This window comes from Dromiciops gliroides, chromosome 2 (genome assembly GCF_019393635.1).
Source record: "Dromiciops gliroides isolate mDroGli1 chromosome 2, mDroGli1.pri, whole genome shotgun sequence".
NCBI classification, from domain to species: Eukaryota; Metazoa; Chordata; class Mammalia; order Microbiotheria; family Microbiotheriidae; genus Dromiciops; species Dromiciops gliroides.
In genome coordinates this window covers 255,306,751-255,329,312 of record NC_057862.1, presented here as the reverse complement: position 1 = coordinate 255,329,312, position 22,562 = coordinate 255,306,751, and the positions used below count along the sequence as shown (strand labels likewise).

Sequence of the window (22,562 nt, the reverse complement as noted above, 5' to 3'; positions counted from 1 at the left end):
GGAAGCCTAGGGCGGCTAGGTGGCACAGTGGATAAAGCACCAGCCCTGAAGTCAGGAGTACCTGAGTTCAAATCCGGCCTCAGACACTTAACACTTACTAGCTGTGTGACCTTGGGCAAGTCACTTAACCCCAATTGCCTCACTTAAAAAAAAAAAAAAGAGCTAAGGCCTGGGGCAGCTAGATGGCACAGTGGATAAAGCACTGGCCTTGGATTTAGGAGGACCTGAGTTCAAATCCAGGCTCAGACACTTGACACTTAACTAGCTGTGTGACCCTGGGCAAGTCACTTAACCCTCATTGCCCTGGGGAAAAAGAAAAAGAAAAAGAAAAAGGAAGCCCAGTCTTTGAACACATTGAAAGAAAGAATTTTATTCAGTGACTTGCCCAGGTTCACACAGCTAGTAAGTGTCAAGTGTCTGAGGCCGGATTTGAACTCAGGAATTCCTAAATCCAGGGCCAGTGCTTTAGCTGGCCCCTTGGAGATATTTTTAACTGTAAAAATGATATAAATGTTTTAATTTAAGGTCCTAAAGTCACCATTATGGATGCTATTGACAAATTACAAGCTTTCTTGGCTAAACTGCAGATATAGAAGAAGAAACTTCTTGAAAAGTTTCAAATGCTAGAGAAAGAGTTTCACCAAGAGAAAACTGAGATAAAAAATGATCAATTCCTTTGAAAAGATAAATTTGTAAATGTAAGAAAATACTTCAGAACTTTTTCAAAAATTTTTCTACCTCGATGGCATTAAAATTGATCCACAGCTTCACAATCCTTTTTTTTTTAAATATAAACTACAATGAAGGACTGGATCTAGTCTATGATGAACTCAAAAGTTAACAAGGAGTCTGGCACACAGCTTAAGCAACTGACTAGCTCATTGATCTTAGGACAAAAGTCTTACTACAACTGGAGTTTTACTCAAATGAGCCTGCTTAGACTCTCTAGTGTTCCTTGACAAAAGTAGAGCCTTACCTTTAAAGTGAACTATGGAAGTTCTCATACCATTTGCAACAACAAATTTTGGGGAATTATGACCATTAAAACAAAAAAACTGAAATAAAATCTATGTCTAACATGACATGTGTTGCCTGTTTAAACCCACAGTTTAATATTCTTATTAAAGCTAAACAACAACATTCACACTATGTCTTTAAAAAATAAAATTAAACTCTAACTTGCCTATTTTTAAAAATTGTTTTCTGTCTAGTATTGTTCTTCATTTAGATTTTTTCCCCCTACCTACCTCAACTGCATAATTGAAGAAAGAAAAACAAAACAGCTGTTACAACAATACACTGAGTCCTTCTCTTCAGGAGGAGGCTCATCATAAGTTCTCTGGATTCATAATTGGCCAACTATGCTGACCAGAGTTCCTAAGTCTTTCCAAGTTGTTGGCCTTTAATATTGGTCTCATTGTATAAACTGTTCTCCCAGTCCTGCTTCTACATCAGCTCATGCAACTCTTTCTAGGTTTCTCTGAAACCATTCCCTTTATAATTTCTTACAGCACCATTTATATAACCATCTATATCTCAACTGATGGGTACCTTCCAATTCTTTGGCACTGCAAAAAGAACTGCTATATCATTGTACAAAAGTTTACTTTGCTTAAGACTAATAATCCCTCCCTTAATCTATATATCCTCTTATTTATCCCCTCACTGTTCTCTTTTCTTTCCCTCTTGTTTTTCTGTTGAAATGCATTTTTGTACCCAACTATGTGTGTGTGTTTTCCCATACTTTGAATAGTTCAGAAGACAGTGAGGTTCAAATGTCAGCCATTTCTTCCACCCCTTCTTGATTGAATAGACTTCTACTTGGACACCCTGATTTTGTGAGAAAAACTTCCTCTTCCTTTCCATTCCTCTCCTCCCAGTATATTCCTCCCCCCCCCTTCCATTCTTCTTTTAAGATCATCAAAACATAATAGAGGGGGTGGCTAGGTGGCGCAGTGGATAAAGCATCGGCCCTGGATTCAGGAGTACCTGAGTTCAAATCCGGCCTCAGACACTTGACTTACTAGCTGTGTGACCCTGGGCAAGTCACTTAATCCCCATTGCCCAGCAAAAACAAAACAAAACAAACAAAATAACAGAACTACTCCCAGGAACTGACTAACTGAACTCCTTCTATGACTCCTGATAATAGGGTTCTGAAGGAATACATAAATCATCTCCCTTTATTAAAATGTAAATAATTTATCCTTTAGTTCCTTATGATTGTTCACTGTTGTTTATGTTTGTATGCTTCTCTTGGCTCCTGTGTATGTACTTCAAAGTTTCTATGCAGTTTCTTTTCATCAGGAAGGCTTGGAAGTCCTCTATTTCATTAAAGATCCATCTTTCCCTCTACTCAGTTTTTCTGGATTATTCTTTGCCCTTTGGAATATCATATTAAACATTTCCATTCATTCATAATACGGCTGCTAGCATGTGTGATTCTGACTGACTGGCTTCTCACTACTTGAATTCTTTCTGTCTGGCTACTTGTAATTTTTTTTTTTTAACAGAAAACTCTGGATTTTGGATATTATGTTCCTGATAGTTCCCATTTGGAGACTTCTTTCAGAAGATAACTCAGTGGATTCTTTCAATTTCCACTTTGCTCTCTGATTCTAAGAAATCAAGGGAGTTTTATTTTATGATTCCTTCAAATTTGATGTCTAGGCTCTTTATTTGGTCATGGCTTTCAGATGGTTCTATAATTCTTAAAATTTCTCTCCTAGATCTATTTCCCAAGCCTGTCATTTGTTCTATAAAATACTTTATTTTTTTAGTCTTTTGACTTTGTTTTACTACATTTTGTTGTCTCATGGAACCATTAGCTTCTATTTAGTCTATTCTATTAGTTTGTTGCTTGGGTAAGGTTTTGTACCTCTTTGTGACAAGCTGTTAATTCCCTTTTCAAGATTTCTTTCCATAATTCTCATTTCATTTTCAATGCTTTCTTCTAATGCTCTAATTTCATTGATAAAAACTGTCTTTACACTCTTTTGGGGGGGGGGCAATGAGGGTTAAGTGACTTGCCCAGGGTCACACAGCTAGTAAGTGCCAAGTGTCTGAGGCCAGATTTGAACTCAGATTCTCCTGAATCCAGGGCCAGTGCTTTATCCACTATGCCACCTAGCTGCCCTTAAACTCGTTTTAAAACCTTCACTTTATGTATTCTAGGAATTCTAGTTGAATTTTTGTCCAAAGTATATTTTTTGAGGCTTTTCTTGTAGATATCTTGGAATCATATCTTCTGGGTTTGTGTTTTGAGCATCCCTGTCAACACAATAGCTATTTTGTTAGGATTCTTTTTACTGTTTGCTCATTCTTCAAGCTTACTTCCTAACCTTCGACTTTAGGCTGGGACCTCACTCAATCTGGAGGGAATGTCCTACTGAAGCTTTTTTGAGGTATTGGGCATTATGTTATACCAGGCTCTTGGGCAGCTCATACTAGGGACCTGCAAGTTTTCAGTGCTCTCAAAGTGGTCTGATCTAGGTCAAAATCTGATCACTGCCTCCTTCGTCTGAGGTCTGCAAATTCCTGACCTAGGTTTGGATGTGAGCAACGTGCTTGTGGGCTTGTCCCATTTGGAGTTCAGCCAGTGACTTGGCCAACTGGAAAGCTCTTCTGGGTCAGAGTGAGAGAATAGCAGGCCCTTCTTTGGGATTCCTGCCCTAGTTATTCTGCTACAGGCTTCAGAATGAGTGGGAAGCTATAACTAAAACTTGCCCACTCCACATTTAGGGTCTGAGCTACCTAGCTGCTACTTACTTCTGAACCTTATTTCCTCATCTAGTGCACAGTCTAGAGTCCACAAGTGCTCCTCACTCTAGAAGGTTATGCCTAGGCATAGGCCCTCTCCTTCTCTATGACCCAGAACTGGATATTAAGTTACTGAAATGACAGGTGGAACCAATTCCTTGCCCCTGTACAAGTATAAATCTCTCTATGATGGAATTGGAACCTCTTCATTTCCTAGTGCATGACTTTTCCCTTCACTGGAAAGGGCATGAAGCCATTCATTAACAGACTCTATCTCCAATGTCTGCAGACCTCTTTGTCTGTCTCCCTATGCTGACCTGGAATTAGAAAAATGATAACTGTGATTTTTTCCCCCTTTGGATTTCTCAAGCAGGACTAGGTCTGGTATGTTTTCTACATGTGTTTGGAGGCGTTTTGGAGAAAGTTCTGCTGTATTTCATGCTCTTCCACCATCATGGCTCCCAACATTGTACAGCTGATACCCATCATGACAAGACGGTTCAATGCTTACTGCTTCCTGAGCCAGTGAAAATACTTAGGGGGAAAGGGCACTTAAGGGTTACAAAGAAAACACCAAATTAAAATCTGAAGGAACTTAAAAGAACAACTAAAGATATTACGAAAAGGTACCCAAAAGAAGGAAACTAAACACCCACCTATCTTTTCCATCTCACAGGGAAGGCCTCTGCCTGTGTAAGCTCACCTGGTTTTAAGAAACTAACACTGGGCAGCTAGGTGGCACAGTGGATAAGGCACTGGCCCTGGATTCAGGAGGACCTGAGTTCAGGTTCGGCCTCAGGCACTTGACACTTAATAGTTGTGTGACCCTGGGCAAGTCACTTAACCCTCATTGCCCCACCAAAAAAGGAAGGAAAGAAGGAAGGAAGAAGAAAGAGAGAAAGAAGGAAGGAAGGAAGGAAGGAAGGAAGGAAGGAAGGAAGGAAGGAAGGAAGGAAGGAAGGAAGGAAGGAAGGAAGGAAGGAAGGAAGGAAGGAAAGAAGGAAGGAAGGAAGGAAAGAAAGGAAGGAAGGAAGGAAAGAAAGGAAGAAAGACCAGGCCAGTATTTGGACAGGAAACCTATAGAATGGAAGGAACCCTAGAGCCTATGGTCCATCTTTGCTTTTGTCCTAAGAAATTACAATTAATTTAGTTAAGGAATGAAATGTTTCTTTACCTCAAGAGCTATATTTGCTTTGTTGTAAACGCACAGGTCCTTAATACAATTTCTTGCCTGGGCAGACCACTCACAGATTAAATAATTTACTTCATGTTTATTATGAATTTAGTTACCTATGTTGCCAGGACCCCTGTATTATACTTTACCATGTTTATTTTCTTCACTTTCATTTTCATACTTGAAGTTTTTAATTAGTTAAAGCACTAGTAAATTTACTTAGAAGCCATGAAGGCAAATAAAAAATAAGGAATCTAGAAACTTCACAAAAGGTATTTTTTCTGACCCCATAATATAGAAAAAATGCTGACTCAAAAATTTGAGGAAGTGTTTTGAAAAGTTAAATGTTGAAAAAGTGAAGGTAAGCAAAATTCTTATATGTTCTACATAAGCTGCTTACTAAGTGTGAACTAGATATTTTTAGAGGTAAAACAATTCTGAATCAATAGGGAACTACCTAGTAAAGTACTATTTCCCTGATATTCCATTGGCCTACAGGAAGTCATAAATATTTAAAAATATTTTACTTAATCCTAGAGGGGCTGTCACCAGCTAATGTGTTATGTCAAAATTATTCATGATTTTCTAAAATCTCATTAGCATATATTTATTAAGACCCTATTATTTTTCTTCTACTTTCAAGTTTCCAGATAAATGCAGTTTGAACTTATAATGGAAAATGCATGTTATTAAAAATAGAAACAATTTTTTTTACATTTTAATAAACATTTTAATTTAAAGCATTTAAAGTTTTGAGCTCCAAATTCTCCTCTCCCCTCCCTCTTCCCCAAGGTGGCAAGCAATCAGATATAGGTTATACATGTCAATTATGTAAAACGTTACCATATTAATCATTTTGTATAAGAAAACTTGCAACATTGTTCAGAAACTGCAATATTGTTTGATGAAGAACTGTGAATGACTTGACTATTCTCAACAATACAATGATCCAAGTCAATTTCAAGGGCCTTTTAATGAAACATACTATCTACCTCCAAAGAAAGAACTGATACTGATGAAACAGAAGCATGTTCTTTTTCACTTTCTTTCATTTTTTTCTTTTAAGCAAGTTTGCTTGTACAAAATGACAAAAATGGTAATGTTTTACATAATCATATATGTATAACCCATCTGATTGTTTGCCGCCTCAGGGAGGGAGATGGGAGGTAGGGAAAGAGGGATAAAATTTGGAACCCCCCAAAATAAAATAAAAATGTTTGTTACAAAAGAAAAACTCACAATTCTTTCTTTTTTTTAACATGATTTATATTTAAGGAAGCTAAACAAGCAAGCCACTAATTTTAAAAATGCATTATTGGAACACATGACAATAGTGAAGACTCTAGAGTTCTTGGCTCAATTCCAATGACACTGTGTGAATTAAAGAATAAAACCCACCGAAGACACCTTCTGAAACTGATCCCTAAGAACCACCTCAGAAAGGTCAAGATCTCGATTCTTATCAAGCAATGAACCATGCTTGACTGTAGAGTAGACTAAATGCAATGAATTTAGTAGAAACATAGACCTTAGGACTTATGGTCAGTAAAGAATTCAGGGCATTTTTCATAATTGGGAGCCTAGATCCTAAATAATTCTGATGGACAATTCCATTGTGATTGATTTGGGGGGGGGGCAATGAGGGTTAAGTGACTTGCCCAGGGTCACACAGCTAGTGAGTGTCAAGTGTCTAAGGCTGGATTTGAATTCAGGTCCTCCTGAAACCAGGGCTGGTGCTTTATTCACTGCACCACCTAGCTGCCCCCCACTGTGACTGATTTTTTAAAAATAAGCTAAAATTTCAGAAGACTTTCCCCCCATAATATTTAATTCCTACTAATTTATTTTTTACATTACCTTCATTTCCTGATATATCCTTTCTCATCTCCCTTGCTCCTTTCCCTCCACCCAAAGAGTTATCCCTTATAACGCAGAATAAAAGATGAGAAGAAAAAGCAGTTCAGTAATAGCAACCAACACATCAACTGAGCCTGACAACAGATATACAATGTTCTATTCCCATAATCTCTCATTTCTTCAAAGAAGAGAGAGTTCTCATATCTTTTCTAGAGCCAAGCTTGATATAGCTCACGGTTGACTAGGATAGTCTGATAGCTGAGGTTCAAAATTTGAAGGAAATGGGACATTTACAGTTCATTTAAGAGTTAGCATAAGGAAATTTTACTTAGTCATAGCAAGAGAAGGTTACATAGGGAGGATATAGCATTGATTCAGCTAAGCCCATCTGCAGCCTTCTTCAATAAAGCACCAACCCTGGATTCAGGAGGACCTGAGTTCAAATCTGGCCTCAGACACTTGACACTAGCTGTGTGACCCATGGCAAGTCACTTAACTCTCACTGCCCAACAAAACAAAACAAAACAAAAATAATCAATAAACACTTATTAAGTGCATACTATGGGCCAGGCACTGTGCTAAGCACTAGGGATACAAAAAGTGGCAAAAGACTGAAGGAGATTGCAAATAAATACATATAAAGCAAGCTATATACAGGATAAATAGAAAATAATTAGCAAAGGGAAGGCACTAGAATTAAGAGGGCTTGACAAAGGCTTCTTGTAGAAAGTGGGATTTTAGTTGGGGCTTAAAAGGAAGCCAGGTAGATCAGTGGAGCAGGGGAGAAGAGAGAGCATACCAAGCATGGGGGGCAGCCAATGCCTGGAACCAAGAGATGGAATGTCTTGTTCCTAGAATAGCCAGGAGGCCAGTGTCACTGGACTGAAGAGGACATGTTGGGGAGTAAGGAATAAGAAAACTGGAAACCTAGGAAGGAACTAGGCTATGAATGACAGAGTGCCTCAGGGAAGACTCCAGTGACAACTAATAACCTGCCTTTTGTACCTAAGGGACCAGAAAGCTGTGTCAATGTCCAGAATATTTCATTCCTTGAGATAAATTAAGTTTTTAGGACAGTTTAATAGTTCTTCTTTCTTTCATAATCTTCTTTAGTCTTTGAAAGTCTCCAAGAACACTTCCTTCACGGGTTCAATTCGCCTAAATGCAAACAAGCTTCAAAAGCTATTGAAGGGGCAGCTAGGTGGCGCAGTGGATAGAGCACCGGCCCTGGAGTCAGGAGTACCTGAGTTCAAATCCGGCCTCAGACACTTAACACTTACTACCTGTGTGACCCTGGGCAAGTCACTTAACCCCAATTGCCTCACTAAAAAAAAAAAAAGGAAAGAAAAGCTATTGAAAAGCCTAGATAATCCACTACTCTCTGGAGCCCAACAAACCCCCAACTCACCTGACATCCACCTCACCTCCAATGTGCATGATAAAAGAACCATCAGGTTGCTTCAGGGAGTAGAGATATTCTAGAAGTTTCTCTCTGAGACACAAAAGAGAAAAAACAATTTAGTGGACCAGTATGCTTTATTAGCAGATACAAACCTGTTGTTTTGGGACTCAGACTCTGTTGAACCAGATTATACCTGTTAATGACATCAAAGGCCTCTTCAGTGCCAATGATACACAATGCATTGACTGCTGCATACGTGGGTGCAAGATGTGGGTGTTGACCAGGTCCCCCTCCAAAGCCACCTGTTGGGCTTTGACATCGCTCAAGAAACTGACACACACTATAAATGACAGAAGGGGAAAGCAAAGTCAGAATGTGCTATGCATACATACAAATCAAGGCAACAAACTCAGAAAAGCAGTTCTAGCCCTCTCATTTATTCACTCTCAAAAAGGAATCATGAGTTTGTATTTCTCTTTATCTTCTCTAATCCACGGTAAGAATATTTTAGGCAAAGTAGGTCCATGGTCCTACTATAAGATTCTGCCAGCAAAAACATGCTAACAAATCCGTACCTATCCCCCAAGAAGAAGGAGTACAAAATAATGGCGGAGAATGAAAACCATTTCCCTTAAAACCAGAGACTGCAAACTTATTCAATAGTACTAACTCTTGTTCTTTTTGGCCTTGCTGACCCACATGTATAGATGCATTACTCTGTCCTATCTTATTTCCTGGGTCTTGTACTTCCTTATCTGAACTAAAATGACCTACCTGGAAAAGGAAAAAGACTGAATTGTTGAGTTTGAAGGGTTTTCCTCTCTTGTCTGACCACTGCCCAAAGTATGAATCTCAATGACTATATTCCTGACAATTCCTCATCTAGCTTCCATTTGACTCTGAAGGCCATTCCAAAATAATTCTAAGCTTTAAGAAGTTTTTCGAGGGGCATCTAGGTGGCGCAGTGGTAAAGCACCGGCCCTGGACTCAGGAGTACCTGAGTTCAAATCCAGCCTCAGACACTTGACACTTACTAGCTGTGTGACCCCAGGCAAGTCACTTAACCCCCCTTGCCCTGCAAAAAAAAAAAAAAGTTTTTCTATATTAATTGAAATGTTTCCCTGTAATTCATACCACTTTGTCCTAGTTCTCCCCTCTGGGGCTATAAGTAACACAGGTTCTCCTTCCATATGATATTTTAAATATTTGAAGATCTCTATCATGTTTACCCCAAGTTCTTTCTTCTCCAGGCTAAATATTACCAGTTAGAATCACAGGGATTTCAAAGATCATCTATACCATCTATACCAAAACTGAACACAATACTCAGAATGTGATCCGAGGAGATCTATCACCTCCCTGAAATCATATTAGTTTTTCTGGATGCCATGATACACTGTTGACTAAAACCCAAGGGTATATATAAAAAAATTTTTTTTAATATTTATTTAAAGTTCTCAACATCCCTATTTTATTCTGGCATCATTTTTTAAACATCCTACTTCATTTCCCATCCCTACTCCATTAAAAACTGAGAGAAAGGGGGGCAGCTAGGTGGCACAGTGGATAGAGCAACGGCCCTGGAATCAGGAGGACCTGAGTTCAAATCTGACCTCAGACACTTAACACTTACTAGCTGTGTGACCCTGGGCAAGTCACTTAACCCCAATTGCCTCACTAAAAAAAAAAAACCCAACAACAACAAAACTGAGAGAAAGAATGAGAAAATAAAAAATCCTTGTAACATAAGCATAGACAAGAAAAAGACAGTGGCCACATCCAAAAATGTATCTGTCTCCATCTTGCGTCCATTAGCCTTCAGTCAGGAGATGGGACACATTTTACCACAGGTCCTATATATGGTTGGTTATTACACTGATCAGAGTTCTTAAGCTTTTCCAAGTTAGTTTTTTCTACAATGCTGCTGTACTTATATAAACTGTCTCCTCATTCTGCTCGTTTCACTTTATGTCACTTTATACAGCATTCTCCGAAATCATCTCTTGGTTGACTTCTTAGGGCAAAATAATACTCTATCACATTCACATATCACAATTTGTTCAGCCAACGCCCTGTCTATGACAATCTAAGTCATCCCCTTATATTTTGGTTTTCTCCCCCCCCACCCACTCTGATTTTTACTAACCCCCATCAAGATCAGGATTAGTTTTCTTTGCTTTGCAGCTAATAACTCCTTGGTATTATCCTCCCAACTCATTTCTACTTGTTTTACTCTGAGTTTAAAGTATTTCTGTACCAAATTGTGTGCATGTGCATGTGTGCGTGTGTGCGTGTTTAACCCTCCTTTTCAGGTAGGAGTGAAATTCATGTAATATCAACTATACCCGTGCTTTCCTCCAGATTTGTCTAAGTCTTCTTCTCATGCACCCCGGTTATGAGAAATAGCAAGTTTTACTCTCTTATTTCTCCTATATACACCAGTGTATTCTATTTGTGCTTCCTCTTTCTCCTCCTTGAACCCTCAGAACTAAGCCATACTTAAGACTTTAGTTTCTCTCAGTGCCCTTTGAAGATATTATGGTTCTGAAAAAACACCTGTCTCCCTACAAAAAGTGTTAGCACTCCACAATTATACAGCTCTTTTCAAATGCTCAAATAAATTACTTTTAAGATTTCTCAGGGTCCTCGTGTTCACATTTCAAAAATCCTACTTAGCTCTGGTTTTTGCAAGAGAAAAGCTTTGAAAGTCCTCTATCCATTAAAGGATACATATGCTCAGCTTTGCAGGGGAGATAATTTTTCATTGTAAGCCTCTCTCTTTTGCTTTTTGAAATATTGTATCCTAAGATGTCTGTTTTTTGGTAGAAGCCGCCAGGTCTTGTGTGATCTTGATCATGCATCCTGGGTATCACAACTGATTCTTCCTGGGTGTTTGCAGTATTTTTAGGTGGGAGATCTGAATTTTGTCTATGATATTCCTGGAGACTTTTCCTCTGGGGATTTCTTTCAGAAAGGAGGTGATTGGTGCATATATCTTTACTTTTCTCTCTGATTTTAAAATATCTGGGCAATTTTAATTTATGAAATATCATGTCCAGGATTTGGGGGGATGGGGATGATTTTCAGGGATTCCAATGATTATTAAGTAATCTCTCCTTGACCTTTATTCCAGGTCAATTGTTCCTATATTATAGTCTTATGTTTACTTCTATTTCTTAAACTTTTGATGTTTTTCTAATATATCTTGCTCATAGAGTCACTGATTTCTGCTTGCTCTATTCTAGTTTACAAAGAGTCTGTTACTTGGGTAAGATCACCACTTTATTTTTCTATTTATTTTTCTTAAAAATTTTTATTGCTTTTTTTAAAAAATCTTTTGCTTCATTTCTCCTAGGTATTCATGTAGTCCTTTTGGAAAGCCCATTTTTTCCTGTGATTCTCTGCATGCAGTTGTAATATTTCTTTCTCCTTCTTTGGGGAGGGGAGGAAACTTTAGATTTGGAATAATTTTTTATACTTCTTAGTATTTTCTTTTATTTATTCATGTCTTCGGCTTTAGCTCCTGAACTGGGGCTTTGTGCCAGGGCCAGGCATTGCCTCCCTCTGTGCTTTTGGGTATGGTTGTCATCAAACTTACTTCGTTTCACCTCTGGTTCCCTGAGCTGTTTGTTCTCTCTATCTCAGGGTTAGGCTTCCCTGAATCTTTAGAGACCTCTCCAGCATCTCAAAATAAGGTGTACGGAACTCCAGATCTCCTGAACCAGGGATATTCTGGTCCAAGTGCTATAGCATCACACTAATCATGAGTCACTGCCTGCTGTTGCTGCCCAGGGCTTCCAAGGTCCCCACCCTGGGGCTTTCTCAGGTAATCTACTCTTGCTGTTTCTAGACACAGAACTTTGCAGGTTACACATTGCTTTGGAAGACTACTTCTATAATAGTTTCCCTAGTGGTCTTACTTCCTTTGTACTCAGGCACCTAGCTGACCTCTTTGTGAAGTTTTAGGCTAGAAGTCACCTAGTATAGTTTCTAGCAGAAATTCTTGTTCATTAAAGTTCAGGATTTTGCTGGGGTAAATATGTGGGAGATGGACAATAGGCCTCCCATTTAGGCAGTCATCTTGGCCAGAAGTTCCCCAGATTTTTTTTTCCACATCAACTGTAATCCCATCCAGTAAATGTAGAGTTAAATTTTTTTTTTAATCAAAGAGTATGATGAAGGGGCAGCTAGGTAGCACAGTGGATAAAGCACTGGCCCTGGTTTCAGAAAGACCTGAGTTCAAATCCAGCCTCAGACACTTGACACTTACTAGCTGTGTGACCCTGGACAAGTCACTTAACCCTCACTGCCCCCCCCCCAATACAATTTGGGAAATCTTTAACAACATAAAAATGGAATATTCAAAAAAATCTAGGCACGTTCTATTAATGATAAGAGTATGACGATGTCCACTCTTACTGATTTTCATCTTACTTTCTCATTTAGAAATAATATAAAGTGGAAATCTTTAGCAAAATAATCCTCTGATAGCACATTATAGGGTAAAGGTCGTGACCCATGATTCTCAAAAGGCTATTCCACTCTAAGGCAAGCTCTTGTAGGTTCTATCCCAAAGTAGACAGGTTTCAAAGATCTGCCAGGAAATGGACTATAAAGAAATTATATGAGGATCAGTCTAGCTGAAGTACCTATTACCACCAAAAAGTTGGCTGTAATTATTTGGCCATAATAACTCACAAAATTATCTATGGGGGTATCAATCTTAGTTTTGGGGCAGCTAGATGGCGCAGTGGATAGAGCACCAGCCCTGGAGTCAGCAGTACCTGAGTTCAAATCCGGCCTCAGACACTTAACACTGACTAGCTGTGTGACCCTGGGCAAGTCACTTAACCCCAATTGCCTCACTTAAAAAAAAAAAATCTTAGTTGTGAGTACCCTCCTCATCTTCTTCTAACTTGAGTTTGTCAATAACCCATCTACTCTGTAGTACCTAGACTGGACACAATACTTAATACTCTATAAGTCATTCTTTCTTTGAGTAAAAGGCCTCGCATCCTAAAAGTACCCTTTTAAATCCATATGTAAGGGAAGTTCTAGAAGTGCCCTACTTATCAAGCTGCTGGGCTTCTTTTTACCCTATCCAATATAAATTATACAGAAGTTCAATTTGATAGCACTGTTAATACTACCTTCAATCATTCTTCCTGTTCAGAATAAATCTTAACATGAATCAACTGATGACTTGCTTCATGCTATGAATCTAATTCTCCCTTTAATCTTTTTCTTTTAGTCTTTTTAAAACAAATATTATTGATAAATTTTCTTTCAACACATAAATCCCAAACATAATTCCAACTGAACCCCCCACAATGGCAAAACCCAGAAAACAGTTAAACATGTATGACCTCATAGAATTCATGTAATTGTATACTAATGGTTTTATTTTAAAAGAAAACACAGGCATATGCTTTATAAGTTATCAATGTACTTGATGATCCAGTGTTTTTCATCTGAATTTTGCTGGTGTTTTAATTAATGTAGTTGTGATAATAGTGCATAGGTGTGTGTGTGTGTGTGTGTGTGTGTGTGTGTAGCCCTCTTAGTTCTGCTTTCTTAATTCTGCATCACTGCATGGAAATCTTCCCATATATCTTTGTTGTTGGTTGTTTACAGAGTTGAAATGATATTTCTTGCTCACATACTTTGTGCTAGGTATTAAAGGGAAGATAAATATAACACAGAGCCACTGCCCTCATGGAACTTAACACATGCACAAATATACATCTCCTGAATTTTCTCTGCTCCTATATCTCTTAGTGGATCATTTTAAAAAATGTTTTAAATTCTGCACTAAACACCAAAAAAATGAGCATTTTCATACACAAAAAATAATAAAAAAAGGTTGCATAGAAACAAAATCTCTATTACATTCAGTTTTTTTAAAAAGCATAAAATAAATTCAACAGAGGATCTTATTCTGCATGTCTATTTTTCCTTCTGAACACTTTTGTGTATTTTTTTTTTCGTGGGGCAATGAGGGTTAAGTGACTTGCACAGAGTCACATAGCTAGTGTCGTGTCTAAGGCCAGATTTGAACTTAGGTCTGCCTGAATCCAGGGCCGGTGCTTTATCCACTGTATTTTCTTTTAAATGCTTCAATGACTGCTTTCTTTCTTTCTTTCTTTCTTTGGTAAGGCAATTGGGGTTAAGTGACTTGCCCAGGGTCACACAGCTAGTAAGTGTTAAGTGTCTGTCTGTCTTTCTTTCTTTTGGTAACAATATTGCTACCTGCCCCTCTCTTCTTTTCCCTCTAAAAAAGGAAACACAAAACTCTTGTAGTAAAAAGTATAGTCAAGCAAAACAGATCCACACACTGGCCATGTTCACAAATGTACATCTCATTCACACCTTGAGTCTACTGCCTTTCACCATCAGTCTTCTTGGGTTATGATTAGTTATTAATATTGATCACACTTCTTAAGTTTTTCAAAACTGCTTTTGCTTCACAGTGTTGTTTTTATTATATAAACTGTCTTGGCTCTGCTCACTTCACTCTGCATCTTCTATACTTCTTTGATTTCTTTGTATTTGCCATTCTTAATGCATAGGAACATCCCATTCCATTTATATGTAACAATTTGTTCATATTCCTCAATTGTTGCCCAGCTTTTTAAATATATTTTCTCATAATGCTACTATAAATATTTTCACGTAAATAGGGCTTTGGTTATTGTCAATAAATTCTTTGGAGTGTAAACTGGAAGTGTTATCAAGGAGCATGAAAAGTTTCTAATTTTTCTTGCAAAATTCCAAGTTATCTTCCAGAATGACAACCATTTCAAAGTTCTACCAATAATGAATTAGCCTGCTTGTTTTCTTACATCCTTGACAACACTGAAATTTTCTTTTACCTTTTGGGTTTTTTTTTTTGGCAGGGGGTAGGGCAGTCTGTGGATGGAAATGGGTGTGAGGTGACACTTCATAATTGTTTTCAGTCATTTCTCTAATTTTTGGCAATTTGGAGCACTTCTTTTTTTAATGACAATTGATATTGTGTTAATTTGTTCCTGTAAGAAATATCTGGAGTGGCAGTATGGCATTGTGATAGAGGGCTAACCTTCAAGTTAGGAACACTTGGTTTAGCAATATCTTTTGAGCTTGATTATCATGAATATACTTCCCAAAACCTGACCTTCCTAAAGTGAACTGATAAAATCAAGTTTTAGAATCTGTAAAACTGAAGACCAGACCCTGGGACCATGGTGACCTCATAAAAGTGAAGACACTTCACTTCCTGCCCCCATACTCAGGCTGAAACAGGTTACTGATGACTAGCAATGATGCTCTATATTACTTACTTAACCCAACTAGAACACACATCCTAGTTAACATGCAAATCAATAAGTTCCTTTCTATATATCATTATGCTACTCCATTTCTTGCTTCTAATTTCAGGCTATTGTACTACACTGCGACAGAATCAGAAACTAAAACCCCAGAAATGGATGATGATATGTACATAACTGCCTCATAATAAATTCATCAAAGAGTTTGCAAGATTACACTAGCCATAAGCAAGAGGAACTGCAAGTAAAAATTGACAATAAGTAAGGAAAATTCAGCATCACTTTCACTTAATGAGACTTAGAGAAAAGGTTCTTGAAACTTTGAAAACATTCACCAATAGCCAAGTGAAACAACTTAGCTTAAGAAGACAACAGCAATAATGAAGTGCAAAAAACTTCCTAAGTTTTTGGTTTCAACCACATATCAAAAGGATGAAAGCATACCTCAAGGAGAATATCACCATAACCATCTCACTTAAGACATTATGTTTTCGAAGATGGTGGAGGAAAGACAGTGAGCTCTCGAACTCATGACACGATCCCTCCAAAAAACATTGAAATAATGCCAAAGGACAATGCCTGGAGCAGCAAAACCCACAGAAGAATGTGCTAAAATCATCTTCTAACCAAGAACATCTTGGAAGGTCAGAAGGAGGGAGCTGCTGTGCTGAGACAGGAGTGGAGCCCAACCCCACAGTCACCCTGATAGAGATCCAGTCCCAGGAAGGCCTCACCAGAGAAAGAGACCCCCAGAGCCTCTGAATCAGCTGAAGCACCAGTGTCATCTGGAACTAAGCTCACAGTCTGGGCAGAGGGCTGAGCCCTGGGCAGGGGGGAGACTACAGGGGTCTATGCTGGTGCTGAGGCAGAACTTGGGTTTTTCACCCCTGCTGGGAAGCAGAAGGTAGGCTTGAGTAGCAGTGGCCCAGGTTGGGGAGGGGCACAGGCTCGTCAGAGCTGACAACCACAACACACAAAGCTGGTTGATTAGCAGGTTGGTCTGGGGAACAGGCCAGGCAAGTGAAGAACCTGATCCTCCTTAAATCACACCACCTGGGACTTCTGCAGCCTGGAAACAGTGCCCCACTATAAAGAGCTAAAAGTCAAGTAAAAGACATCATGTTTCCTTCTTTGTCTCCCCAGACAGACTTTGACCAAATAGAAGAACACTTGCTTAAAGAATCTCAGCTTAAAAACTCTGAACCTGCTGGAATTTGAACTTCCCAAACATTGTTCAAACTTAACTTTTTGCCAACTTCATTCAGGCTGACATACTGCATCTACCTCTTCTCAAGGCTGAGACAACTTTTCCTAAGTCTAAGCATTAGAAACTAATAAATTAGTGTACCTTTAAAAATTAGCCAAAGTCATTATGGAGTCATTCTCTATAGAACTTGTCATAATTGTGTAAAAACAAAAAACCTAATTCCCTGTCTTTAAAAAAGGGCAAAAGGGGGGCAGCTAGGTGGCGCAGTGGATAGAGCACCGGCCCTGGAGTAGGAGTACCTGAGTTCAAATCCAGCCTCAGACACTTAACACTTACTAGTTGTGTGACCCTGGGCAAGTCACTTAACCCCAATTGCCTCATTTTTTTAAAAAAAGGGCAAAAGAATAAAAATGATCTTAAAAAATACAAATATGTGTCAATTAAATGTCCATACTTGGAGAAATGCCAATGTAATACCACATTAAAAAATACAAATAGTTTATGAGAGCGAAGATAATTCATCATTACATAGTCTTTACATAATGACTCCATTTTGTTTATCAACCAACTAAAATATCTGTTTACTTAGCTTTCAGTACAGTTTTTCATTCTCACATGACATAAATCAACAAATTTTTTACATTACAGTTTTGAAGACCATACTACAGTTAGGTATCAATCAATGAGCAAGTGCCTAATGGGTTTCAGGAAAAAAGGGAGGCACTAAAGTTATAAAGGCAAAAATGAAACTGTCCCTGCCTTCAGGAAGCTTTAATTATTTTTTCAAAAAATATTTTATTTCTTTTAATCACCCATAATCTGCCTTTTTACTGTCCTACCACTCCCCCAATTGAGAAAACACACACACACACACACACACACACACACACACACACCCCTTATTATAAACATAGTCAATTAAAACAAATTTCCATATCGGTCTTGTCCAAAAAATAATTGTTCTCTTCTGCATTCCAAACCTTTCATCTCTCAGGTAAGCAAGCACGTTTCTTCATTATTACTCTGGAATCATGGCGGGTCATTATGCTGATAAAAGGTCAGCATACCATCACATTTATGCACCATAATTTGTTTATCCATTCCCCAGTTTCTGGGTACCTTCCCCCCATGTTCCAATTCTTTGCCAACTCAAAAAGAGGTATAAATGTTCTTTTACATGCTTAGAATTTTTTTTGCTTAGGACTGATCCCTCTGTTAATTTACCTTCCCTCCTCCCCTTCTTTTCCTTTTCCTTCCTATTTTCCAGTTGAGTAAAATGTATTTTTGTACTCGGCTATGTGTGTGTTTGTATAGTCTTGTTTCTTTTGACCATTTCCCCTGAGGTTCCAGAGTCAGCCTCTCTTGCCTAGCCTTCCTCCTTCTTTGTATAGATGTCTACTTTACGCACCCTGATTTTGTAAGCTCATTTTCCCTAACCTTGCTTTGCCTTCTCCCTGCTCTTAAGTATATTACTCTTCTTGCTTTCCTTTCCTTTCTTAAAATCATCAAGACATACCAGACCCACTCCCAGGCTTTTTCAATTAGACTCCCTCTATGACTCCTAATGATAATGAGGTTCAGAAGAGAGAGATGTAACATGTCCCCATATTTGAATTAAGTATTTTATCATTCTTTGATTCTTTATCATTATTCATTCATTTCTACCTTTTTCTATTTCTTTTCAGTCTTGGGTTTGAATTTCAAAGTTTCCTCACAGCTCCTTATTTTCATTAAAAGTCCATCTTTTTTCTCCTGCAGCATTATAGTCAGTTTTGCTGGGTAAGTTAATCTTTGCTTTCTGGAATCATACTCCAAGTTTTCCCCTCCTTTAGAGTGGTGGCCTCCTAAATCATGTGTGATCCTGACTACAGCTACTCAGTACTTAAATTCTTTCTTTCTGGCTGCTTGTAGCATTTTTTTTCTCCAACCTGGAAGCCCTGGATTTTGACTATGATGTTCCTAGAAATTTTCATTTTGAAGGTTTCTTCCAGGAGGTTACTGGTAGATTCCTTCTATTTGTACTTTACCCTCTGGTTCTAAGAGATTTGGGATTGTTTGGTTTTTTTTTTTTAATTTCTTGAAATTAGATGTCTAGGCTCTTTTTTTTAGCATTTAAAAGCACAATAATTATTAAATGCTTTTCTCCTTTATTTGCCTTTTGCCATGATACATTATACTTTTTTTCAGCCTTTTTGACAAATATTTCTTTTTGTCTCATGAAGCCATTGGCTTCTGTTTGGTCTAATTTTTAGGGAATTTATTACTTGGGCAGTTTTATACAGCTTATGCTAAACTATTAATTCCCTTTCCAAGTCTTTCTTTCATACCTTTCATTTCTTTTCCAATATTTTCCTCAATCACTCTCACTGTTTTAAAAAAACCCACATTTTTAACTCTCTTTTTAAAAATTCATGCTTTATCTCTTACAGGAATTCAAGCTAAATTTTTATCCATGCTGTGGTGTTTTTTTTCTTTGAGTTTTTCTTGTGGCTGTTTTGGAGTCATTTTCTACTTTGGGGGTTGTATCTTGAGATTCCCTGCCACCTTAATAGCTCATTATGGTGCAGTTCTTTTTGTTTGTTTGTCTGCTCATTCTTCCAGTCTACTTCCTGACTACAGACTTGATGTTAGGGCTGAGCTCTTAAGCATTTCTACAATAAATGTGTAGGCTGAACCTATTACTGGTTTTTTTGGATACTGAGTGTTTGGTTATTCCAGGATCTCAGGGAGTCTGTAAGGAACAGCTCTATCAGCTTTTTTTTTTTTTTTTTTTTGTGGGGCAATGGGGGTTAAGTGACTTGCCCAGGGTCACACAGCCAGTAAGTGTGAAATGTCTGAGGCCGGATTCAAACTCAGATTCTCCTGAATCCAGGGCCGGTGCTTTATCCACTGCACCACTTACCAGCTTTTAGTACTCCCAAAGTGGTCTGATCCAGGACAAAGTCTGATTGTTGTCCCTCTGGTCTGAGCTCTGAAAATTCTTGACCTGAGTTTGGGTCTGTACAAGAAAAGACTGCTGCCCTATCAGCCAGTTGGAAAGCTCTGTTAATTCTGAGTGGCAAAACCACAGGCACCTGTTGGGTTGGGATTCCTGCCTTCATTTTCCCCGGCAGGCTGAACTAGATGTTGGAAATGGGACCCTGTTCTACTCATGGGATTTGAGCCACACCACTGCTGAGACTGGCTTCTGAACTTTCTTCTTTCTCAGGATAATGATCAGGGCCTTCCCACCAGGCAATGCCACCAGGGTGTGTAGGTGTCCTTTTCAGTCTGACCTGGAACTGGATAGTGCATGACAAAGCTACCAATTCACACCTGTACTGATTTCAGTATCCCTGTGTAGGTCTGGGACCTCCTCTTGTCCTTGTGCACAGCCTTTCCCTGGGTACACGCATGGCACATTCCTTTGTCTGTGGACAAAGTCCAAACTGACCTGGAGAGATGACTCACTATTAGTATTCAGTCTGGTGCATTTTCTTTTTGGAGGAGTTTTGTGGAACTCTGTTGTAGTATTTCCTACCTCTCTGCCGTTTTGGCGCCACCTGGAGAAGCTTAAATTTTAATGAGGGAAACAGCATGTACACATATAGGTAGATACAAATATATAGCTATACATATATATGATAGAAACAAAGGTAAGTTATCCTTGAAGAAGACACTAAGGGGTAGAGAAGGGAAGAGAAAGGCCTCTGGTAGAAGTGGTGCCAGAACTCGAGTCCTAAGATGCACTGACTAGGAGAGTGACATACTTAAGACTTATGCCATACAGGAGGCTATTTTAATAGTCTAGGAAAGAGGCAATGAGTACCTGAACTATGGTGGATGTGTGAGTGAAAAATGAATGAATAACATTTACTAACCTCTTTCTATGTATTAATCAATGGGGATATAAATACAAAAGTGAGAGTCTATGTCCTCAAGGAGCTTACATTCTAATGAAAGAGATAACAAATATGCAAAATGTTGGCCAGGGAAAGGAATTCTGGTCTATTAATTGGGAAAGATGGTGTGAAGAACAGAGCAAGAGGTGGAAGAGAGAGAGTTGCATGCAGTTGCACAGTGGAAAATGACCAGGGTGAAGATGAGGCTACATGGTACCAGAGAATAAAGAGCCCAGTGGTTTACTCCTCATAGGTGTTGATATGGGCCTGGGATAACTCAGAAGTTTTCTCCTTGAGAAGCAAAACTAAAGGACCAACACACCTAAGAAGTAAGGGGAGATAAATCCATTAGGCATGGCTACTACTTGAGGTACACTAGGACAGAGATAACTCCAGAAGTCAGGACCACCACCCCTCATTCAAGCTTTCTCCACCCCACCCCAAAAGGAACTTTCCATTGTCAGGTGGTCACCCCATCTATCCTCTATAAAAGCTTTGGACTTCCTTCTGTTCTTGGAGAATGTTTCTAAGCCATCTCCTCCCCTTGAGGCTGTCTTCGAATTCCCTCTGGGTCACTTTCTCTAGTACCCAATAAAGGACCATTTTAATTCTTATTGGATTCTGTACAGAGAGTATAATTCTTAAGGACCCTCCCCCCACCACTGTCTTTAGTGACCACGTGATCTCTAGAGGTCTGGTTTGGAAAAGGTAGCAGAGCAGAGAGAACAGAACAGATGTGGGAGACAGAGTGAAAACAGAGAAGAAGAAAAAAAAAAGAGGGGGCAAAACAGAATATTGTGCTACATAACCAGTTCAATTAATGGTAACACCATAGATGAAGACAAAGAAAAGGAGGCTGTGAAGGAAGACTCAGAAAAGTAGAAAGAACCAAGAGTGTTACAAAAACCCAGGAGAAACTATTCCAGAAAGAAGGTGATCAACAATGTCAAATGCTTCAGAGAGGTTAAGAAGAATGAGTATTTAAAAACAGGCCTTTAGATTTGGCAAATATGAGATTATGGATAATCCTGGAAAAGATAGTTTCAGTTGACTGAGGTCAGAAGTCAGAGGGTGAAGAAGAGAGGAAGTAGGGGGATTAAGTATATAGGCTACTTTTTTTTTTGGGGGGGTGAGGCAATTGGGGTTAAGTGACTTGCCTAGGGTCACACAGTGTTAAGTGTCTGAAGTCGGATTTGAACTCAGGTCCTCCTGACTGCAGGGCTGGTGCTCTATCCACTGCGCCACCTAGCTGCCCCTTATAGGCTACTTTTTTTTTGTTTTGTTTTGTTTTGGTTTTTTTTTAGTGAGGCAATTGGGGTTAAGTGACTTGCCCAGAGGCGGGATTTGAACTCAGGTAATCCTGACTCCAGGGCCGGTGCTCTATCCACTGCGCCACCTAGCTGCCCCTTATAGGCTACTTTTTAAAGGAGTTTGGCTGAGAAACAGGAAAGACGAATGGTTACAAAACCTTATCACAGGAGAAAATATCAATGATTTAGCATCAGTTTTGGATGATGTACTGGATAGCATATACACCCAATAAGCATCTGTGAAAGTAACAGCAAAGTAGCATATGGTTTACACCTTTAAGAAGAGTGTGAGAAAATAATTAATAATGATTTCTTGGGAGACCCAGGGATTATTCCTCTCCCTCTACCCCTCCACTCCAGAAAGTCTGAGTTTAAAAAAAAAAAGAAAAGAAAAGAAAAAAAGAAAGTCGGAGTTCTCCTAGAGAAACTTCATCAAATCTCATCTGGGATAAACCCAAGAGAACAAAAGGAATGGAGATTCTTTTGTCTAGATTGTAGAAGGATTGATGGGATTAAACCACACATAGATAATGGACTTTGCTTTGAGTAACTTGAGTGAGGGGTTTTTTGCATTTCTTTTCCAGATGTCATCTCTAGAGTTAATTATAATATAGACCACCTTCAAATCAGGTCAACCAATATTAGGTTTGATGTAAAATGACCCA

The 22,562-nt window shown here is 38.7% G+C and overlaps 1 protein-coding gene across 1 annotated transcript in view; it reads right to left on the bottom strand.

The window, feature by feature from the left end:
• FNTB (farnesyltransferase, CAAX box, beta) overlaps positions 1-22,562 on the bottom strand; it is a 119,025-nt gene that overhangs the window by 54,350 nt on the left and 42,113 nt on the right. Inside the window, exons 5-6 of the mRNA XM_043988898.1 lie at positions 8,386-8,532; positions 8,199-8,282 (exon numbers count right to left, since the gene is read on the bottom strand). Of these exons, the coding sequence (XP_043844833.1) occupies positions 8,199-8,282; positions 8,386-8,532 (231 nt within the window). The remainder of the gene's footprint in view (positions 1-8,198; positions 8,283-8,385; positions 8,533-22,562) is intronic.